Source organism: Macaca fascicularis, chromosome 14 (assembly GCF_037993035.2).
Source record: "Macaca fascicularis isolate 582-1 chromosome 14, T2T-MFA8v1.1".
Classification (NCBI taxonomy): Eukaryota; Metazoa; Chordata; class Mammalia; order Primates; family Cercopithecidae; genus Macaca; species Macaca fascicularis.
Window position 1 is genome coordinate 121,696,598 of NC_088388.1, and position 20,958 is coordinate 121,717,555.

Genomic DNA, 20,958 nt, shown 5'->3' on the forward strand with positions numbered 1-20,958 from the left:
GGAGTGCAGTGGCGCAATCTCGGCTCACTGCAAGCTCCGCCTCCCGGGTTCATGCCATTCTCCTGCCTCAGCCTCCCGAGTAGCTGGGACTACAGGCGCCTGCCACTATGCCCGGCTAATTTTTTGTATTTTTGGTAGAGACGGGGTTTCACTGTTTTAGCCAGGATGGTCTCAATCTCCTGACCTTGTGATCCGCCCGCCTCGGCCTCCCAATGTGCTGGGATTACAGGTGTGAGCCACTGTGCCTGGCCGCTCCTATTATTTTTTTAAGAGATTACTCCTATTATTTTTTTGAGATGGGGTCTTGCTATATTGCTGGAGTGTATTGCTATGCAAGATTCGATCATCACACACTGCAGCCTTGAACTCCTGGGGACAAGTGATCCTCCTGCCTCAGACACCTGAGTGGCTGGGACTATAGGTGTGTATCACTGACCTGGCTTCCTATTATTTTTAAAAGAATAGAAATGAATTTGACCTAACAGTGACATAATGATATGTGTGATTTAGTGAATTCTAGTCAGTAGCATAAAATGATGTGGTTTTTTTTTTTTTGAACCATTATTCATATGTAGACGTGTGTGTGTCTCTCCTCCCGATACAGATTATATTTTCCCTATGGGCAGGAGCTAGGGTTTGTGCTCATTTTTAATCTTCATAGTCACTAGCCTAATACACTGAAAAGGCTGAGTAAACATAAGGGAAATTAAAAATGTATCTCTTCCATCACCTCCAAACTGTCTACTCTTTATATTAACTTGAAGTTTATATGGGGGGAATGGCATTTCTAGAGCAGTAGTTTGCAAATCTGGCTGGATATCAGAATCACCTGAGAATTTTTTAAAGTGATTTGTTTTGGCCAGGTGCTATGGCTCATGCCTGTAATCCCGGCACTTTGGCAGGCCGAGGCGGACAGATGACCTGAAGTCAGGAGTTCGAGACCAGCCTGACCAACATGGAGAAATCCCATCTTTACTAAAAATACAAAATGAGCCCGGCTTGGTGGAGCATGCCTGTAATCCCAGCTACTCAGGAGGCTGAGGCAGGAGAATCACTTGAACCCAGGGAGGCGGAGGTTGCAGTGAGCCGAGATCACGCCATTGCACTCTAGCCTGGGCAACAAGAGGACCTCCATCTCAAAAAAAAAAAAGTGATTTTTTTGCCTCACTCAGACCCATTTAAATCTCTGAGAACCTGAGCATCAGTTTTTCTTTTTTGTTTTTCATAAAGCTCCTTGAGTATTTCTAATGTGAAGCCAGGTTTGAGAAGCATTGTTCCAGACTAGAGCAGTGGTTCTCAGCCTTGGTTTCACACTGGAATCACCTGGAGAATTTAAAAAATATTGATTCCCTGGATGAACCACTGAAATTGCAATTCAGCTCATCTGGGCTGCACTCTAAATATGGGGAAAGCTGCCACACTCCCCAGGTGATTCCAATATTTAGCCAAGATTGAGAATCACCGATCTAGAGCAGTGGTTCCCAAACGTTAGAGTGCACCAGAATCATCTGGAGGGCTTATTAAAAAGCTTGCTGGACCTCATCCCCCCAGATTTCTGATTCCGCAGGTGTAGGGTGGGACCCAGGGATCTGAATTTTCTGCATGGCCCCAGGTGATACTGCTGCTGCTATCAGGCCTACACTTTGAGAACCACTGATCTTTTGCTTCTCACAATTAAAAATGCTAACGAACCACTTTAGACTCTTGTTAAAATACAGATTGTGATCCAGTAGGTCTGGGGTGAGATGCAGGGTGTGCATTTCTAACAAGTTCCCAGGAGATGCAAGGCTGCTGGTCCATGGACCACACTTTGATGAGCAAGGGGCTAGAACAGAGAACACAAAGGTTTTATCAAAATCTAAAAGTCAAAGTTGTGTAAGTCATTATCTACAGAGCATTGATGTTTCCCATAGCTAAGAGGATTATTCAGTTGATTTGTGGGTAGGAGGTGGGAAGCTTGGGTACCAAGTGTGGAGGCTCTTGGTTTGTTTTGTTTTGTTTTTTGTTTGAGACAGGGTCTCACGCTGTTGCCCAGGCTGAAGTGCAGTGGCGCGATCTCAGCTCACTGCAGCCTCCGCCTCCCAGGTCCAAGCGATTCTCCTGCCTCAGCCTCCAGAGCAGCTGGGATTACAGGCACCTGCCACCACGCCTGGCTAATTTTTGTGTTTTTGTAGAGATTTCAGGAAATCCTAGAAATCAGTAAGAAAAAGACCAAGTTCCAAGGAAAAATACACAAAAAGTATAAATGAACAATCTGTCAATAAGCAAGGATAATAAAGAAAGCTCTGGAAATTAAGAACAATGAGAGGAACAATCTGTGAATTGTTCATTTATACTTTTTGTGTATTTTTCTTCGTTAATGAAAGTTAACAAAGAAAAGTTAATATATACGGTTATTACACATATAAGAGGTTACCCAGTCTCAGCCTATTAGAGAAGTGCAAATTAATACTATAATAGGATTCCGTTTTTCAACTGTGATTAAACTATCAAAATTCTGTAAGTTTAATGACCCTGTGGGCAAAAAAGTACAGTCAAGCTGGTGAGAGAATAAATTAGTATAACCAGTATGGAGGACAATTTGTTAATGTCTACTTAAAACACAAATATACTCCTTGAGAAAGTAAAACATAATGACTAAGAGTATGGACTCTGGAGCCAGGTTGGTTGGCACTGCCACCTGCTAGCTGTCTGACCCTCTGCAAGTTACTAAACCTCTCTGTGCCTCAGTTTCCTCACCTTTAAAGTGAGGACAATAGTAGGACTTTCCTCATAGGCTTATTAAGAAGACTAAATAAATGAGTTAGGCTGCACACAGTGGCTCATGCCTGTAAACCCAGCACTTTGGGAGGCCAAAGCGGGCAGATCATTTGAGGTCAGGAGTTTGTGACCAGCCTGGCCAACATCGTGAAACCCATCTACACTAAAAATACAAAAATTAGCTGAGCATGGTGATGTGTGCTTGTAATCCCAGCTACTTGGGAGGCCGAGGCAGGAGAATTGCTTGAACCCGGGAGGCAGAGGTTGCAGTGAGCCGAGATTGCACCACTGTGCTCCACACTGGGTGACACAGCAAGACTCCGTCTCAAATAAATAAATAAATAAATAAATAAATAAATAAATAAATAAATAAAATAAAACAAACAAATAAATGTATAGAGAGTGCTAAGATCAGTGACTGGCCCATAGCAAATATATAGGTATACATATAAGTATAAAAGTGTTCGGAATTATTATTTTTATTTGACCCAACACATTTTGCTCCAGGAATTTATCCTAGATATTTGTGTGCAATTTTGAAATCACATCTGTACAAAATTGTTCATTTCAGCCTTATTTGTAATAGCAAAAGATTGGAAAACACCCCAATATCTGTCATTTGGGGAGTAAATAAGTTATGGTACATCCATACAGTAGAGTACACAGCAGCTGTTAAAAAAAAAAAAAATAAGGACACTGTCCATGAACTATAAGGGATAACTTACCAGGATTTCTTATTAAGAAATAAATTCAAGGTGCAGTATGTGAAAAGTGGAGAGGGGCCAGGCGTGGTGGCTCATGCCTGTAATCCCAGCACTTTGGGAGGCCGAGGTAGGAGGATCACTTGAGGTCAGCAGTTTGAGACCAGCCTGGCCAACATGGTGCAACACTGTCTCTACTAAAACATACAACAATTAGCCGGGTGTCATGGTGGGTGTCTGTAATCCCAGCTACTCAGGAGGCCCATGAGAATTGCCTGAGCTCGGGAGGCAGGGTTGCCCGTGAGCCGAGATGGCAGCACTGCACTGCAGCCTGGGTGACAGAATGAGACTCTTGTCTCCAAAAAAAAAAAAAAAAAACAGTGGAGAGAAATAAAAATATATATTACATTTGCATGGCATGCATAAGAAACTGTGGAAGGCTACAAAAGTAGTTAATTGTAAGGAGTGGAGGGGAAATGGGCGGGAGCACAACTTTTTACTGTGTACCTTTTCAAATCTATTAATTTTAAACCATGCTTATGTATTACCTTTTAAAAATTAAAATGGAAAATAGCAACAAAAATAGGAGGAGACATTTATAATGTAAATTTTGTAGTAACCCATATAATTTCACACCCCCAATTGCTCACCCCCCTAAATTGCATTTTATGCTTGTAATTAATGCTTAGGGTAGAACTATTGATTTTTAAAGTCAATTGTTCTGCAATCTTTTGCCATTTTGCATAGATCTGCTGACTGTACATTAAAATACATTGGAAAAATCAACTTTGAATACACGACAAAATCTTAATCACGTGATGTGTGAAGCGCGGAACCGATATAAAAACCAACACACACTAGAGGGCACCTAAGTATCACGGTCAGGCAGGAACTTCGCTGGTGAATAATCAGTTCTTTCTTTTATTCATGATTTGTTCACTAGCCTAAAGTATTTGTCCGAAACTCATTCCACTTTGAGTCCATTTGTAATCCACCGTTAAAGAAAACTGTGTTTTGAAAAATGAACTACCTTTCTATCTTGATTCTGATGTTACTTTAAAGACTGATGAAGATGAAATTTAGTATGGGTTTAGAAAAGAGTTAGAAATGCTTTATACATGTTACTCAACTCTTTCCTTGTAATTTCTTGGAAAGAAATTACACATCGTTTACAAATGTGATATGGTTATTGAATGGCCTATAGTCAAGATAATATAAAGTCACAAACAATTCACAGTCCTACCTTCGATTAACACATCTTTGTGGCTGTTGCTGAGACAGCAGGTCAGTCAGCCAACAGATATTTATTGAGCACCAAATATGTATTAAATATTAGGTACTCTTCTCAATGCTGGGATATTAACAGAAAACAAGACAGGCAGAGCTCCTATCTTGAAGGAGTTTACATTCCAGTCATACGGCAAAGATAAGAACCATGTAACAAAATAATTTCAGATACTGATAATACCTCAAAAGAGATTGAATAAACTGTATTTAAGAAAGTAATGTGGCTCACGCCTGTAATCCCAGCACTTTGGGAGGCCGAGGCAGGCAGATCACCTGAGGTGAGGAGTTCGAGACCAGCCTGACCAACATGGAGAAACGCCATCTCTACTAAAAATACAAAACTAGCCAGGCATGGTGGTGCATGGCTGTAATCCCAGTTACTCAGGAGGCTGAGGCAGGAGATTCGCTTGAACCCGGGAGGCAGAGGTTGCGGTGAGCCGAGATTTCACCATTGCACTCCAGCCTGGGCAAGAAGAGCAAAACTCCATCTCAAAAACAAAAACAACAACAAAAAAAGTAATGAAAGGGAATAAAGTCCTTTATTTAATAAAGTGATGACTTTAATAAGTAAACTGGGGATCAGGTGTGGTGGCTCACGCCTGTAATCCCAGCCCTTTGGGAGGCTGGGGTGGGCAGATCACCTGAGGTCAGGAGTTGGAGACCAGCCTGGCCAACATGATGAAACCCCGTCTATACTAAAAATACAAAACTTACCTGGGCCTTGTGGTACGCACCTGTAATCCCACCTACTCAGGAGGCTGAGGCGGGAGAATCGCTTGAACCTGGGAGGTGGAGGTTGCAGTGAGCCAAGATCTCACAACTGCACTCCAGCCTGGGTGACAGAGTGAGACTCCATATTTAAAAAAAAAAAAAAAAAAAAAGAAACTGGGATGTCTAGCCAGGTGCTTAGGGAAGGTCTCTCTGAGGACATATCATTCAAGTGGAGGTGCAAATGGATGAGAAGGAGAAAAGTATGCAAGATCTAGAGGAAGAGCTTTGGTTGGCCCCATCCCTGGTAGCAGCGTTTTTACTAGGGAACAACGAAATATTGTGGGAGAAAAACTAAAACCAAAACAAAATACTGATTTAAGAGTCAATCTCGGATTCAATCCTGGCTCTTCAGCATAGCCCATATTAGCTCAACCTCATTGCCACCAAAAAATGCAAAAGTTAGCTGGCCATAATGGGGTATGCATGTATTCCCAGCTACTCCAGAGGCTGAGACAGAAGGATCACTTGAGCCGGGAGGGCAAGGCTGCAGTGAGTGGATCTTACCACTGCACTCCATCCTGGATAACAGAGTAAGATCCTGTCTCCAAAAAGGAGAAAAGAATTAAAATTAAGAATAAATGAAAATAAACCTCACCTCACCTTCATATATATATATTCCTTGTTTGATATATATATATTCCTGCTTTGGAGGGCTATTTGAAGAATTTATACAAAGCTACCGACTCGGGGCAGACACTCAGTGAAGGGAAGCTATCGTTACCACTAGGCACTCCTTACACCACAGGAGAAGATTCCACCCAGGGAAGAGGCCCTTCTAACCAGCTTTCTCTTTTTTTAAGGCTACGTTGCCTCAAAATGAAAGAGATATAACTTCAGACAGAGTAACAACAAAGTGTAGGCAAAACAATAATGTCCACATGCCCTAGGAGGCCATTCGATGGTAAGACTCTCAAAAGACTGCCTACCTAGGGGACCTATCCAGGTACACCCCACACTCACCATGCTCTCTCTTGAGGGTCCCCAGTCAGTCAAACACTGTCAGGGATTACAGAACCCTACAATCTTGTATGCAACTAGTTGACAGTATTTAACAGTTGCATGTGGTCTCAGATACTGTTTCAAATATTTACACTTTACAATAAGGAATTTATTAATAACCCAATATATTTGGTACTTTAGTTTTGAAGGACAATTTCATAGGGCAATTTTTTCAACACTGCTTAATGTGACACCGTGTAACCTTCAAGATAAAATTCAAACTCTCAGAGTGGTACGAAAGGCCCTTCCTGACCCGGCTCCTTCCTGCTCCTGTGGCCTCATCCTTCATCACTCCCTACTTGTGTCTCACGCCTGGCCATACTCCAGGAACTTGCAGCGCCCAGACCCAGCATTTCCTTTAGCCCCTTCTTTGTTCATGCTGATGGGCTACTCTTGCCTTGGCTTGTTTGCTTGGGAAAACCTTATTCTCCTTTTGAGATTCAGCTCATATGTCTCTGCTTTTGTAAAGGCTCTTTGAAGATCCTCCTTCCACCACCTCCCTCATTCCTGAACATCTCCCTCCGAACCCATAACCCCGCAGTGCTCTGTCTTCATCATGTAAAGATGACTGCTTCTTAAGATCATGGGCTTGTTCATCTTTGAATTCCCAGATCCTGGCGTACAGCAAGCACGAGCTAAATATTTCAGGAAGAAATGTAAGTTTTAAATAGTTTTTCTTTGGTACAAAATTTCATTGTTTTCAAAATGAAAAAAGAAAAAAAAAAAAAGCAGAGGTGGGGATTAACAAGAACTTGTGCTGTTAAACACCAGAATTTGAAGTCAAAAGACCTGATTTGAGTCCCATTTGGAGCCATGGCAAATCACAAACTTATTGAGTCTTATTCTTCCTCAATAAAATTACAAATCTTTGCCTTATACCACAGACTCAGGAGTGTTGAGATAATCAAATGAGATATGCTATGTGAAAGCTTTTTATAATCTTACAGCCCTATATAAATATGTTATATTTATTATTGAATGTTTGGTTTAAATTTACAGTCAGTCTCCTCATGTGGAAGGTTACCACCTAAAGGATATATTGCTCTTTTTCATAGTTTTAAATTTAGTGAAACTTTTGGTTGTTTATAAGATTAAGCTTTACCTTTATTTAAGTTATGGTCATCTTTCTGTAATTATATTTGGTTAGAAACATAGAATTCTTTTCTTATAGGATTCTTCCAGGTTGGTGGTGTTTTGAGTCCCACCTATCCTATTATACTTATAAAAATTATTCTTCTGCAGAATAGGAACTCTATAGATGTTCATTGATTGATAAATTTTCTTATTTTGCCCTCTGCTATTACTACAAGAGCACTTACTTATGACAGCATAATTTCAATTGAACTTTATGATTTTTTTCAATACAAGCCATTTTTAAGGCCTCTTTCTTGTGTGCACTGTTCAGCACTTGGCTGCTTAAACTACCAATTTGTATGATCTATAGAGTGACACTTCATTAATTTGGCATTATTGAAGAGGGATCCATAAGAAAAAAAATTTCCGGCCAGGTGCGGTGGCTCACGCCTGTAATCCCAGCACTACAGGAGGCCGAGGCGGATGGATCATGAGGTCAGGAGATCGAGACCATCCTGGCTAAGCAGTGAAACCCCGTCTCTACTAAATATACAAAAAACTAGCCGGGCGAGGTGGCGGGCGCCTGTAGTCCCAGCTACTCGGGAGGCTGAGGCAGGAGAATGGCGTGAACCCGGGAGGCGGAGCTTGCAGTGAGCTGAGATCCGGCCACTGCACTCCAGCCTGGGCGACAGAGCGAGACTCCGTCTCAAAAGGAAAAAATAAAATAAAATAAAAAATCCACATAACTAAAGCACGCCCCTTTGAAAACCAGAAATTTAACATAAATTTCTATCATTTTTATCATTTTTAAGGATAGTTTTCAAAATGTACCTAGCGTACCTGGTAATTCTATGCTTCCTTACACGGGTCATATTGCGCCGTTCTGTAGCAAAGTAAGAAGCTGTGGCAATGTGATCGCTTCTTTGCCGCTTTGTTGAATGACCCAGACTGCTATGAGTCCGCGGTAATTTTCTGCTGCTGTCTGTATCTGCTCTTAAGGAGCTTATGGCCGAATTGGAAGCAGACATGCAAACAGTCAATGCCAAGTGAAAATTGCTGTGCTAGTATCAGATTAGGTCCCAAAGAACCTGGAAGAAAAGGTGCCTGACTGTCCAGGGAAGTCAGAGAGGGCTTCACACAAAAGGCAATCATGGAACTGATTCTTTAAAACGAAGAAGGGTATTGTTTTGTTTGTATTTTTGTTTGTGTTTTTTGAGACAGGGTCTCGCTGTGTCACCCAGGCTGAAGTGCAGTGGCACGATCTCGGCTCACTGTTGGCAACCTCTGCCTCCCGGGTTCAAGAGATTCTCCGGCCTCAGCCTCCCAAGTAGCTGGGATTACAGGTTTCTGCCACCACGCCTGGCTAATTTTTGTATTTTTAGTAGAGCCCGGGGTTTCACCATGTTGGCCTGGCTGGTCTTGAACTCTTGACCTCAAGTGATCCACCCACCTCAGCCTCCCAAAGTGCTGGGATTGCAGGCATGAGCCACAGCACTTAGCCCTAAAAAGTAGAAGTTAACAGGTGGAAGTGGGTAGTAAGGGCACTGCAGGCAAAGGGGGCAGGGTTAATGGCATGAAGTTGTGAACACTGTTTCAGTAGAAAGCTGTCAGCACAGAAGAAACCTCCATACTGCTGGTCAGGAACTGATAGTTTGTCAGTTAAATCAAAGATCTCATGGAGGTAAAAGGTAGAATGATAGTTACCAGAGGCTGGGAAGGGTCTGAGGGGTAGGGAAGATGAAGAGAGGTTGATGAATTGGTGCAAACATACAGTTAGATAGAACAAATAAATTCTAATGTTCCATAACAAAGTTAGGGTGACTGTAGTTAGTAAAAATGTGTTGTATATTTCAAAGTAGCGAGCAGAGAGCATTTGAGATGTTCCCGACACCAAGAAATGATAAATACTGGAGGTAATGGATACCCCAAATATCTTGTTCATTACACATTCTGTATATGTAACAAAATATCACATATACCCCATAAATATGTACAAACATTATATATTAATAAAATTTTGTTTTTAAATTGGTTAAAGCAGATATGAAAAATGATAACTATATACCATAATTACTTGAGTTTCACTTAAACTATATAAATATACACTGATTCACTAGTTTTTTTTTTTTTTTTTACCAAGGGGCCAAGGTCTTTTCTACCAGTGCAGATTCTACTAATTGGAGTGTCATTGTTTCTCTTGCATCAGTTTGAGAGCATCTATGATTTGCAGTTTTGATTTCTTGATAGCAGAGTACGAACTTAAAAAACCTTAAGAAACAATTTAAGAACATAATTTCTAGGGGTGTGTGGGGGGTTTTTTTGGTTTTTGAGATGTAGTCTCCCTCTGTCAACCAGGCTGGAGTGCAGTAGCACGATCTTGGCTCACTGCAGCCTCCACCTCCCGTGTTCAAGTAATTCTCATGCCTCAGCCACCGAGTGGCTGGGATTACAGGCACCTGCCACGATGCCCAGCTAATTTTTGTATTTTTAGTAGTGACAGGGTTTCGCCTAGCTGCTCTCAAACTCCTGGCCTCAAGTGATGCTCCCACCTCAGCCTCCCAAAGAGCTGAGATTACAGGCGTGAGCTACTGCACCTGGCCATAATCGCTAGGTTTTTGTGGTGAATGTTTCCCCTAATTTTTTACAGTTCCCCCCGCCCACCCCCAACATGTTATTTTGCCATTTGCTTTTATTGGGTCATTCTAAATCATTTAACTAAGTTTTCATGAATATAACGCCTCTCTATTCATGCTCAGATTTCTTCAGATTATCTAATCTTTAAATAAATTTCATAATTTTAACAACAGGTACAGTAGGAATAAACAGGTTTGGGAACAAATGGAAAAGACTCTTGGTAAACATACAACTGAACAAGTGGAAGTAGAAGTACCAAGGTGTACCAGAGAGAGCCTAGCAGCCGTAAGCATTTAGCTATGGCCTCAGGATATCTTCAAGACTAGAAAATGTCACTTCATCCAGTGAGTTAGTTAAGGAGAAGGTGGATAGTGCCGTAGTTGTATGTGGCTAGATTGTGAGGATGAGAATATGGATATTTAGGTTAGAGAAATTGGCAGATGTCTTTCATGCAGGCCCTGTATGTCATTTTAAAGCAGAAGCTCTCATATTGTGTTTCTCGGACCAGGCGCATCAGCATCACCTGGGAACTTAATATAAGTGGAGATTTTTGGGCCCCATCCCAGACCTCCTGAGTCAGAAACTCTGGGGTGAGGTCTAGCAATCTGTGTTTTAACAAGCCTTCCAAGTGATTTTGATACAAGCTGAAATTTTAAAGCCACTGTGCTAAAATGTTAGGCCTTTCCTCTCAGTCGTATGAATTCATTGAAGAATTTTAGTAATGGAGCAATTTCAGTGCAATGTGTGAGCTTTGTGAATTTTTTTTTTTTTTTAATCTCTAATGTGTCCATTCAGAGGTCACCGTTACATATTCTTAGTTTGTTATGGAGAGTTCAGATTGCTGGATAATCAACCTTTCTCTAAGTTATATGAGATATTCCTAAAAATCTTTCACATTCTTGAAAAAGGCCATTATTCATTTAGCATGTATTTATTTATTTTATTTTACTTATTTACTTACTTTGGAGGCACAGTCTCGCTCAGTCACCCAGGTTGGAATGCAGTGGCGCCATCTCAGCTCACAGCAACCTCTGCCTCCTGGGTCCAAATGACTCTCATGCCTCTGTCTCCCAAGTAGCTGGGATTACAGGCATGAGCCACCTACACCCAGCTAAGTTTTGTATTTTTAGTAGAGACAAGGTTTTGCCATATTGGCCAGGCTGGTCTCAAACTCCTGGTTTCAAGTGATCTGCCTGCCTCAGCCTCCCAAAGTGCTGGGATTACAGGTGTGAGCCACTGCGTCCAGCCTAGCATATATTTATTGAGAGATGATTATGTGTCAGACATTGTCATAGGTGCTTGGGATACATCCCTTAACAAAAACAGACAAAAATCCCAGGCCTCCTGAGGTAGGAGATGGACAACAGACAAAACAGATAAATTAGTGCATTGGTGCATGATAAGTTCTGTGTTTTAAGGAGGTAAAGACAGAAATAAAGCTGGGAAGAACTGCTGAGGATTGCTGAGGTGGTGGGAAATCACAACCTTAAATGGACTATGAGGCAGAGTCTCCCTGAGAAAGATACGGAGGAGGTGAGAGGGCCCGCCATGCGAATATTTGAAGAGGATTTCTGGAAGAGGGAGTAGCAAATGCAAATTTCAGCGACTGAAGCTGGGAACAAGGGAGAGTGGAATGGAAGATAAAGTTCTAGTTTCCACCTTATTTTGTCAACAGCCGGCTACCTGACTTTAAAATAAACCACACATCCTACCAGATAAACAAGTAGATTATATGTATTCTGATATAAATGCAAGTTCAGTGAGCAACCCAGATTGATCTTTTCATGCCGTTGTATTTATTGACCGTCTAGATGCCAGGCACATTCAGAGCATAGCACAGATGAGTAGTACCCCTAGAGCCATACAGCAAGACAGCCCTGCACATGGTCCCTCCTTTCTCCTGCCTTACTGGAATTTACAGTGCAGAGGGAGAAAAAAAAACAATGACCAGGGTGATACTTGTTACAAAAGGAAAGTACAGAGTACTAAGGCCGTGAGCTCAGATGCAACTGTTGTAGCCGCCTCTGGGGTGGCAGGGAAGGCTTTCTGGAAAAAGTTGTATTTCAGCCAAGGCTGAACAGTGGATGGGGTGGGTCAGAATAAGTGAAGTGGGCCGGGCACAGTGGGTCACGCCTGTAATCCCAGTACTTTGGGAGGCTCGGGTGGTGGATCACTGGAGGTCAGGAGTTCAGGACCAGCGTGGCTAACATGGTGAAACCCCGTCTCTACTAAAATTACAAAAATTAGCCAGGCATGGTGGTGCACGCCTGTAATCCCAGCTACTTGGGAGACTGAGGCAGGAGAATCACTTGAACCTGGGAGGCGGAGGTTGTAGTGAGTCAAGATTATGCCACTGCATTCCAGCCTGGGTAACAAAGAAAGACTCTGTCCCAAAAAAAAAAAAAAAAAAAAAAAAAAAGAGTAAGTGAAGTGAAGTGAAGGGGCAAAGAAATTCCCTAAATAACTGAATTTCCAGGCAAAGAATGGCCTATGCAAAGACCCAGAGACAATAGTGCCCCTGGCGCATCAGCAAAGCTGAAACGTACAGCAGGAAGAGAGCAGGGGCCACGGCTGAAGAAGTAGACAGGAACCCGAGGCCACGGGGCCTTATAAATCTTTGAAGACTGAGGGTAATGGAAAGCTATTGAAGGGTTTTTAAGTAGGCGACTGACCATTAGCTTGGGGCTTTTTAAAGTTCAAGTATCTGATGCTGAAAATGAATGTAGAAAAAAATATATTCAAAGGTTTCATGGCCAGGCATGGTGGCTCACGCCTGTAATCCCAGCACTTTGGGAGGCTGAGGTGGGCGGATCACCTGAGGTCAGGAGTTCAAGACAGGTCTGGCTAACATGGCAAAACCCCGTCTATACTAAAAATACCAAAAAAAAAAAAAAAAAAAAGCGTTTCAGTGTTATCCAGTTCTCACTGAACATGTGCATGCTAAATACATTATGAGGCCATCTATAGGAATGGAGACTATGGCTAACAGCAGAGCCAAAATATTTCATGTCCTTTGCCTCTAAACAGGTGAATAATACAAACTTTTGGATAATTGAAACAGCTGTGCTAAATATCAGGGTTGCAGCCTCAGAATGGCAGACTGGCAGACAATTTCTATCATTGTGTCTCCGTCTCTTTTGCTGGCTGTGTATAAACACAAGTGGCAGCAGTGCTGCCGTGAGCAGGTGTGAATCAACACACAGCAAGGTATATTAGAAATAGGGTAGAGAAATAAATACTTCAGCTCACTCCTTAGCCAAGTTAATCGAGAAATGCTCACTGAATCCAGTATTATGCCTGGAAGCAGGGAATTGAATAATAGGTGTTGGAATGATGGTAAGCTAACACTACTTAAAAAATCAACTCTATTTAATTTGGGTATGTGCTAGTTGTCAATACTATCAAAGAATGAGAGTAACAAAGAACCCAATAAATTAATGTGGGGCCCCCCACAACATCTGAACATAAGGTCAGTAGTAAAAACAATATAAAGGAAGAAAGGCAAAACCTCCAGTGATTGCAGAACTTAATGGTAACGTCCTTATTTAAACATGTTTCAGTGTGTCTTTACGCGGATTCGACTCACATACAGCTCTTGGTAAAGCATCAACTTTTTTTGTAGTGCTGTCTGATTCTCTAAGAACCTGATGAGTTTCTTTGAGCAAGAAGTAGCAGCTCAATCTAGCTCAGCTGTACTCAATCTGAGTTGCTTTCCTACCTACAAACCCTCACTTCAAAGCAAGGAACATAATGTACAATTTTTTAATGGCTCTAGACCCAGGCACTCAGCCGCTCTGCTCTGCGCCTTACCTCAGTGTAAACACCTCATCAAGATTGCCTGCGCTTCAACAATAGCAGCCAAATGCAATTCGAGAACCACAAGCCTTTGAAGTCCTCCCTGCAAAGGCCGGTTTTCTAGTCTGGGATAATGACAAGCCATGATTGCTGTCTTTGTTGTATCTTTTCAGTAGAGAAGCAATTATAGGCCCCAATTTAACAGAATAGACATTACACAGCTTATGATGCTCAAAATGCAATTTCATTTGATCATTTTCTCGATTTGATTGGTATTAATAGAATGGTTCACAAAAAAAAAAAAAAAATAGCTGGCAGAGGTTGTGTCCCATTCCACTTTGAAAGAGATAATGTAGAAGTATGCTTTACTTGCCCAGGGATCGCACTGGGGTGATTCAGCTGCTGTGTTCTACCAAAACAGCCTGTGGAGGGAAATATTGTATATCCTACATTTTCTGGAAGAGGAAGCGTGGGACACTGTATTTTTCATTTGTAAACTTTTCGCCAGTGCTATAGAAGAGATTCCATCATTGTCAATCAAACAGTACCAACAGTAATAACCTGAATTAACTAAACTAAGTCCCCTTTATTTCTTAGACACTTACGAAAGTCAGGCAATCAGCATCCTCATGGCAGATATATGAAAGAGTTCAACTTCCTTTTTTCCCAGGCTCCAGATGACAGTTTCTCTGAGTCATCCCCACTTTGAGGTTTGAAAAGGATGATTTCCTTGCCTGCTAAGTCAGCTTAGTTAGGTTTTTTACTCTGACCTTCATTTCTCCTCCAAGATAGAGTTGATTTTTCTTTTAAATGAGTCATGTTTCTGTTGAACATCATGGTCATATGAGATTGAAACCTGCTATAACATTGAGAAAAGTTGTGAAATCTAATACTTTTATAATGATCTAGTGTTTCATCTTGAACTAGCACTGTGAGAGGGACTGAGATAGAAATATGATAAATAGCTGGCTTTGGTGGCTCACACCTATAATCCCAGCACTTTGGGACTTTGGGAGGCAGACCGATCACTTGAGTCCATTACTCTGAGACCAACCTGGGCAACATGGTGAAACCCTGTCTCTACTAAAAATACAAAAATTAGGTGGGTGTGGTGGCACATGCCTGTAGTCCAAGCAACTTGGAAGGCTGAGGCAGGAGAATAGCTTGAGCCCAGGAGGCAGAGGTTGTAAGCCAAGATCGTGCCACTGCATTCCAGCCTGGACCACAGAGCAAGATCTGGGAAACAAAAAAAAGAGAGAGAGAGAGAGAGAGAGAGAGAGGGAAAGAAGAGAAATAGCTCATTTATAGTTCTAAGCTTTTCATTTCAGCACAAGTTGAACTGTTTCATGATGTGAAGTTTTCCATTTGCCGTGTAGGTTAATCATTCAAAACCTGGTGATTACTTCCATTTGTAATCAGAATTCCGTGATCAAATAGTCTGTTTTTGTTTCGTGTTTTAGGAATGAAAATTCAAGCACAAAAATGTTAAAAAGTTTTTACTTTTTCCCACTTTCAGATTAACCTTAAGTGTTCAAACGTTCACACTGTCTATCTGCCCTATCTCTCTCTATATATAAATACAGTAATTGTGATAGTTACTTTAGCAAAGTTAATAGAGATAGCTCTGGTAGAAGTAAGGTTACACCTGAAATAAAAGAAACAACATGTTGTGTTTTGTACAGGGAAGCCACATTGAGTGGTCAGGAATGAGGGTGTCTTCATTGTCAAATATTTACTTATCACTTAATATTTAACAAATATTTTACCTCTTTCTGTATTGAATACAAGTCTGAAGTCAAAGTAAACAGCAGACAGAAGATCTGAACACAAACAGGACAGATCCCAAAACCCAAGTTCTTTCTAGTCATACACCTTGCTGCTTCTCCACTACACAGCCCGCCAGAGGAAATGTAACAAAACGCATGTAAAGTCCTAAATCTAAATTTTAAAACTAATTACATCAGTTCTGCGGGGAGAGTTAACAGCATTTCTAGGCAGTGGAACAGAGAGTGGGCAGAGGAGGCTGACCTGAGTACTGCAGCACAGGGGAATGAGACAGTCGGTCCTCTAAATAAGAGCAGGCTCACAGGAGACCGGGGTCAGCTTCTACCCACGCAGAACTGTTGTCTGAAGAAGGGGTTAGTCTGGTCTGTGTTATTCCAGAGGGCAGAGGCATAGAAAATACAGAGACATATATCTGCGCATATAAGGAAGAGCTTTCTGGCATTCAGGTTGCTCAGTTAGGGAGCAATATGTTCATCATGCATGAAACAGATTTCTTTTCTCCTCCTCAACCCATAGAAGATCTTTAAACATACTAATACTGACAAACAGGTAAGGTAAGTCTTGCCAGGAAATGGGGCTTGAATTTAGGCAGACAGTGAGTAAACATCTACCAGGGATGGTGTGGATGTACTGGAAAACTGGATTATCTCCAGAATATTTTCCAGCATTAAGATTGCATAACTTTAAGTTTTCTTCCTGCAGTACATCCTGAGGGCTAGAATGCCACATAGCACAGACACTAATTTCTTGATTTAAAACAGGTAACTAATGGAGGCAATGAAGGGCCCTTAAATAATTTAGGAGCCTAAATCCTGTGTAGCTGCCTTCATTCATATTTCCCAAACCTGGATGCAGATTAGACCCACCTGGGGAGCTTTATTTATTTATTTATTTATTTATTTATTTAGAGACGGAGGCTCACTCTGTCGCTCAGGCTGGAATGCAGTGGCATGATCTCAACTCACAGCAACCCCCGCCTCCCAGGTTTAAGCAATTCTCTGCCTCAGCCTCCCGAGTAGCCGGGATTACAGGCACTGGCCCCCATGCCTGGCTAATTTTTGTGTTTTTAGTAGAGATGGGGATTTCGCCATCTTGGTCAGGCTGGTCTTGAACTCCTGCCCTCGTGATCCACCTGCCTCAGCCTCCCAAAGTGCTTTGATTATAGACGTGAGCCACCGCGTCTGGACTTTAAAAAAATTTTTAAATAGTAGATAGGGAACTTTTAAAATATATTGATATCTGGGGCCACTCCCAGAGCTTATGATTTAATGGGTTTGAGGTGGGATCAGGGCATTAGTATTTTTTTTTAATTTCCTCGGTTTTTCTAATATCTAACCAAAGTTGAGAACCACCGACTTTACATTATTCAAATTCAAACCAAAACTACTAATCGTGCAGGTCTAGGATATTTCTAATAAGTGAGTTAGCAACACTGCTGCATGTGCAGGCTCCGGAGAAAGACCACCCAGCTCTTCTACTTACTAGCTGTTGATCCTGGGCAAATTACTTAACCTCTCTGTACCTTTGTTTTCTCATTTGCAAAAAGGGAGTAATAACATGTGCATACCTAATAAAGTGGTTGTGAGGATTACCTGAGAACATTGTGTGCTAAGGGCCTAGGACAGATGCTGGCACACCACGAGCATTCCATGTGTAAAAACATTGTTATTTTTGTTGTCGTCATCATCTCGGCATGTAGTGTTATTTCATGGTGTTTCTATTGGCATGATCAAATGTTACTTGCTGCATCCAGTTCAGATAACTGTTCTAAAATTGGGTCTCCTGAGTATGTATTGAGCATGTAAAGTAAGTAATAGTTTGACCTTAAGGCACCAGTTTTCTCTTCGTGTCTGCAAGATAAAACATTGTTTATTCCCATTTTCCTTGGGAACAATCAGGTCCCTGAGGACTGATGAGAGGAATCCTTGAAATTAACTGAAAATAAAACCTAGCCCAGCAGGACTGTTTTCTAGAGTGCACTGACTTGAGTCCCATGGCTCTAAGACTAAAATGAATCCAGTTAACATGCTGTATGTGTTTTACCTACCTAGATCTCCTACCCCGTCAGAGTAACAGACAAGACGTCTATTCAGAATGCCAAGGAAATTGAAAATGCTGCCATCGATCCTGAAGACAAATGGCATCAAAGAGCACAACAGCTAAAGGTTACCTGCTAGATTGCATTTTAAGTGTGTTTCAAGCAATACTGCTGAATATAAGTAATGATCGTGACTGAGTTCTTATCACTTAAGGGTTTATTTTTATGCTTGAGAATAATTACCCACTTTCCTATGGATAAGACGGGCTTCTGCACAGAGGAGCCATGGCCTGCCCAGCCAGCCAACCCTACCTGTTTTTCCAAGGGTTCCGTTTGCTGGAAGAAAATAATCATATCACACTTTCAACATACTCAGTTAGAATCCCACACAGAAGGAAGGCATGGAAAGACATGCAGGAAAAATCACAGTTCCAAAGAATTGTCCAATTCTGTGCTGCTCCCAAGTCTGATTCCTTTTGTAGTTGGCAGTTACTTATTATTCCTAGACAATGGGGACACTATTCCTGAAAACTGGATGAGAACTCCCAGAGCCTCACCAAACCCTCATTTTCAGAATATAAAAACTTACCAACTGGTCATTTAGCGTGATGACATCCTTTTTGGCCATGGGTGTACTACTTTGAAATCATAAATGTGATTTCAGGAAGATTTTTCCGAAATTCTCCACACTGTTTTTCTAGAAGAAACAGAAAAAGGCCGGGCGCAGTGGCTCACACCTGTAATCCCAGCACTTTGGGAGGCCAAGACGGGTGGATCACCTGAGGTCACTCAGGAGTTCGAGACCAGCTTGGCTAACATGGTGAAACCCTATCTCTACTAAAAATACAAAGATTAGGCCGGGCCCAGTTGCTCATGCCTGTAATCCTAGCACTTTAGGAGGCCGAGGTGGGTGGATCACAAGATCAGGAGTTCAATACCAGCCTGGCCAATATGGTGAAACCCCGACTCTACTAAAAATACGAAAATTAGCTGGGCATGGTGGCAGGCGCCTGTAGTTCCAGCTACGCAGGAGGCTGAGGCAGGAGAATCGCTTGAACCTGGGAGGCGAAGGTTGCAGTGAGCCGAGGTCATGCCACTGCACTCCAGCCTGGGCGACAGAGCGAGACTCCATCTCAAAAAAAAAAAAAAGAAAGAAAGAAAGAAAAAAGAAAAGAAACAGAAAAAGCACTAGAAGCTCAGGTTTTTCTTGACCCATGTATGTGGAACCTCCCTTGGACCAGGTTTTATCCCTGCCTAAGAAGAGATGAGTCCTTTGAAACTGCTGAACCTATAGAGCCTGTTGACATCAGTTAAAACTATGTACAGTGATAAACATAGTAAAAAAAAAAAATAGTAAGTTTTATCCCAGCTTCAGAGAGGTTAGAAAGAAGGGACAGCCCAAATCATCTCTTTTCCTCCCCAGTGACCTCCAGGCCACTCTTAAGAGTTGCAAAAAAAGAAAGAAAAAGTCATTCACCCAGAGCTTCCTGAAAGTTGATGCCAGTGAGGCCACTCCTAGAAGTTAAGAGGATGGGGACCGAAATGTCTCATGACTGTGGGATGTGGAGGACAGGATCCACTACCAGACCTGATAGAGAGCCAGGGGAGCTTGGTCAACAGGAACCGGGGACAAAGGAAGTACCTTAAGGTTTGCCATGCATTATGGGTAATGGGCCACAAGAGATGAATTTCTGGGCCTCAACCTGCTATTTACTTGATGCATGACTGGGCAAATCTCAACTTTTTCAAAGCCTTAAGTTTCTTCTTTATTAAATGAAGGATTAGCCTAAATGACCTTCAAGGTCTATCACAGCTGCAAAATGCTAGAATTCTATGACCATGTATGTCTAGTTATTTAAATTATTATAGAAAATACATTTAAAGCATGTAAGATTATTGCAACCTGTAGCTTTCGTAATTGTCACTAAGGAAAACCATAGGATTCTCAGCTAATGATAAAAGGTAAAAAAAACTTTGCCCAGTGGTAATATCATAACCAGGGAGATTTATACAAGGTGCGATTATTGCTAACTGAAAACTTTTCCTAATATCCGCCATGATTACTTGAAATATAGTCAACACTGGCAATTTTGGATAGTCTCTGTGGAGACCGAAAAAAAATAATAATCAAGGTAAAATCATACTGCTTGATTGATGTCATGACCTTTGACAGAGGCAGTAAAACTTTTGTACGGAAGAAAATCAGAAGAAAACCAAAAGAATGCTTTTTGTTCTTTGCGTATACTGTAATTAATGTGCTTATAACCCATTCCTGAATGAAGACATGGAGCAAAACATCTAAAAAGTGTTAGACCTAAAATGACAATAACAATGAATGGCCTAAGGGATGTTTCCCATTCTTTAGGTGGAAAGGATTTGTGGACTGCCCACTGCATGCTACACACTGGCCCAGCACTCTGGGACACAGACACTTCAGGCTGCCTTTCTTTTTCCTCTTCAACTACCCAAATCCAGTGTCTTCTTTTCAGTGCCTCCTCAAGGGCCACCTCTGCATGGAGATTTCCAGCCTCTCCCACCCTGCTCCTCTGCCTTCAGCTCCTGCTGTGTCTATAGTCTGGACCACTGGCTCAGGGCCTGCCATATTTGGCCGTGTCTCATTAGCTGCTGTCTTTGTTTCTTTCTTTCTTTCTTTCTTTTTTTTTTTTTTTTTGAGATGGAGTTTCGCTCTCGTTGCCCAGGCTGGAGTGCAGTGGTAGGATCTACGCTCACGGCAGCCTCCGCCTCCCGGGTTCAAGCAATTCTCCTGTCTCAGCCTCCTGAGTAGCTGGGATTACAGATGTCCACCACCACTCCCAGCTAATTTTTGAATTTTTAGTAGAGACTGGGTTTCTCCATGTTGGCCAGGCTGGTCTTGAACTCCTGACCTCAGGTGATCCATCTGCCTGGACCTCCCAAAGTACTGGGATTACAGGCCTGAGCCACCGCACCTGTGTTTCTTTTGTACCCACTACACTATGAGATCTTTAAAGGTACTGATTGCATTTTTCTCTACATCCCCTACCACAATGCTTTGCCCAAGGCTGATGCTCAATAAATATTTACTGACTGATTAAAGATGCATTTAAAGATCATGGACCAGGCACAGTGGCTCAT

At 41.9% G+C, this 20,958-nt stretch overlaps 1 protein-coding gene and 1 non-coding gene across 11 annotated transcripts in view; both read left to right on the plus strand.

Moving 5' to 3' along the window:
• Positions 1–20,958, plus strand: part of JHY (junctional cadherin complex regulator) — a 70,505-nt gene that overhangs the window by 23,594 nt on the left and 25,953 nt on the right. For all 10 annotated transcript variants that reach the window (XM_015435842.4, XM_005579968.5, XM_074015481.1 and 7 more), the window contains one exon: positions 17,858–17,971. In XM_015435842.4, coding sequence (XP_015291328.3) covers positions 17,858–17,971 — 114 coding nt within the window. The remainder of the gene's footprint in view (positions 1–17,857; positions 17,972–20,958) is intronic.
• LOC123568991 (U4 spliceosomal RNA) lies at positions 19,815–19,954 on the plus strand. The gene has a single exon (XR_006692527.1). It is a non-coding gene; the product is annotated as a U4 spliceosomal RNA (small nuclear RNA).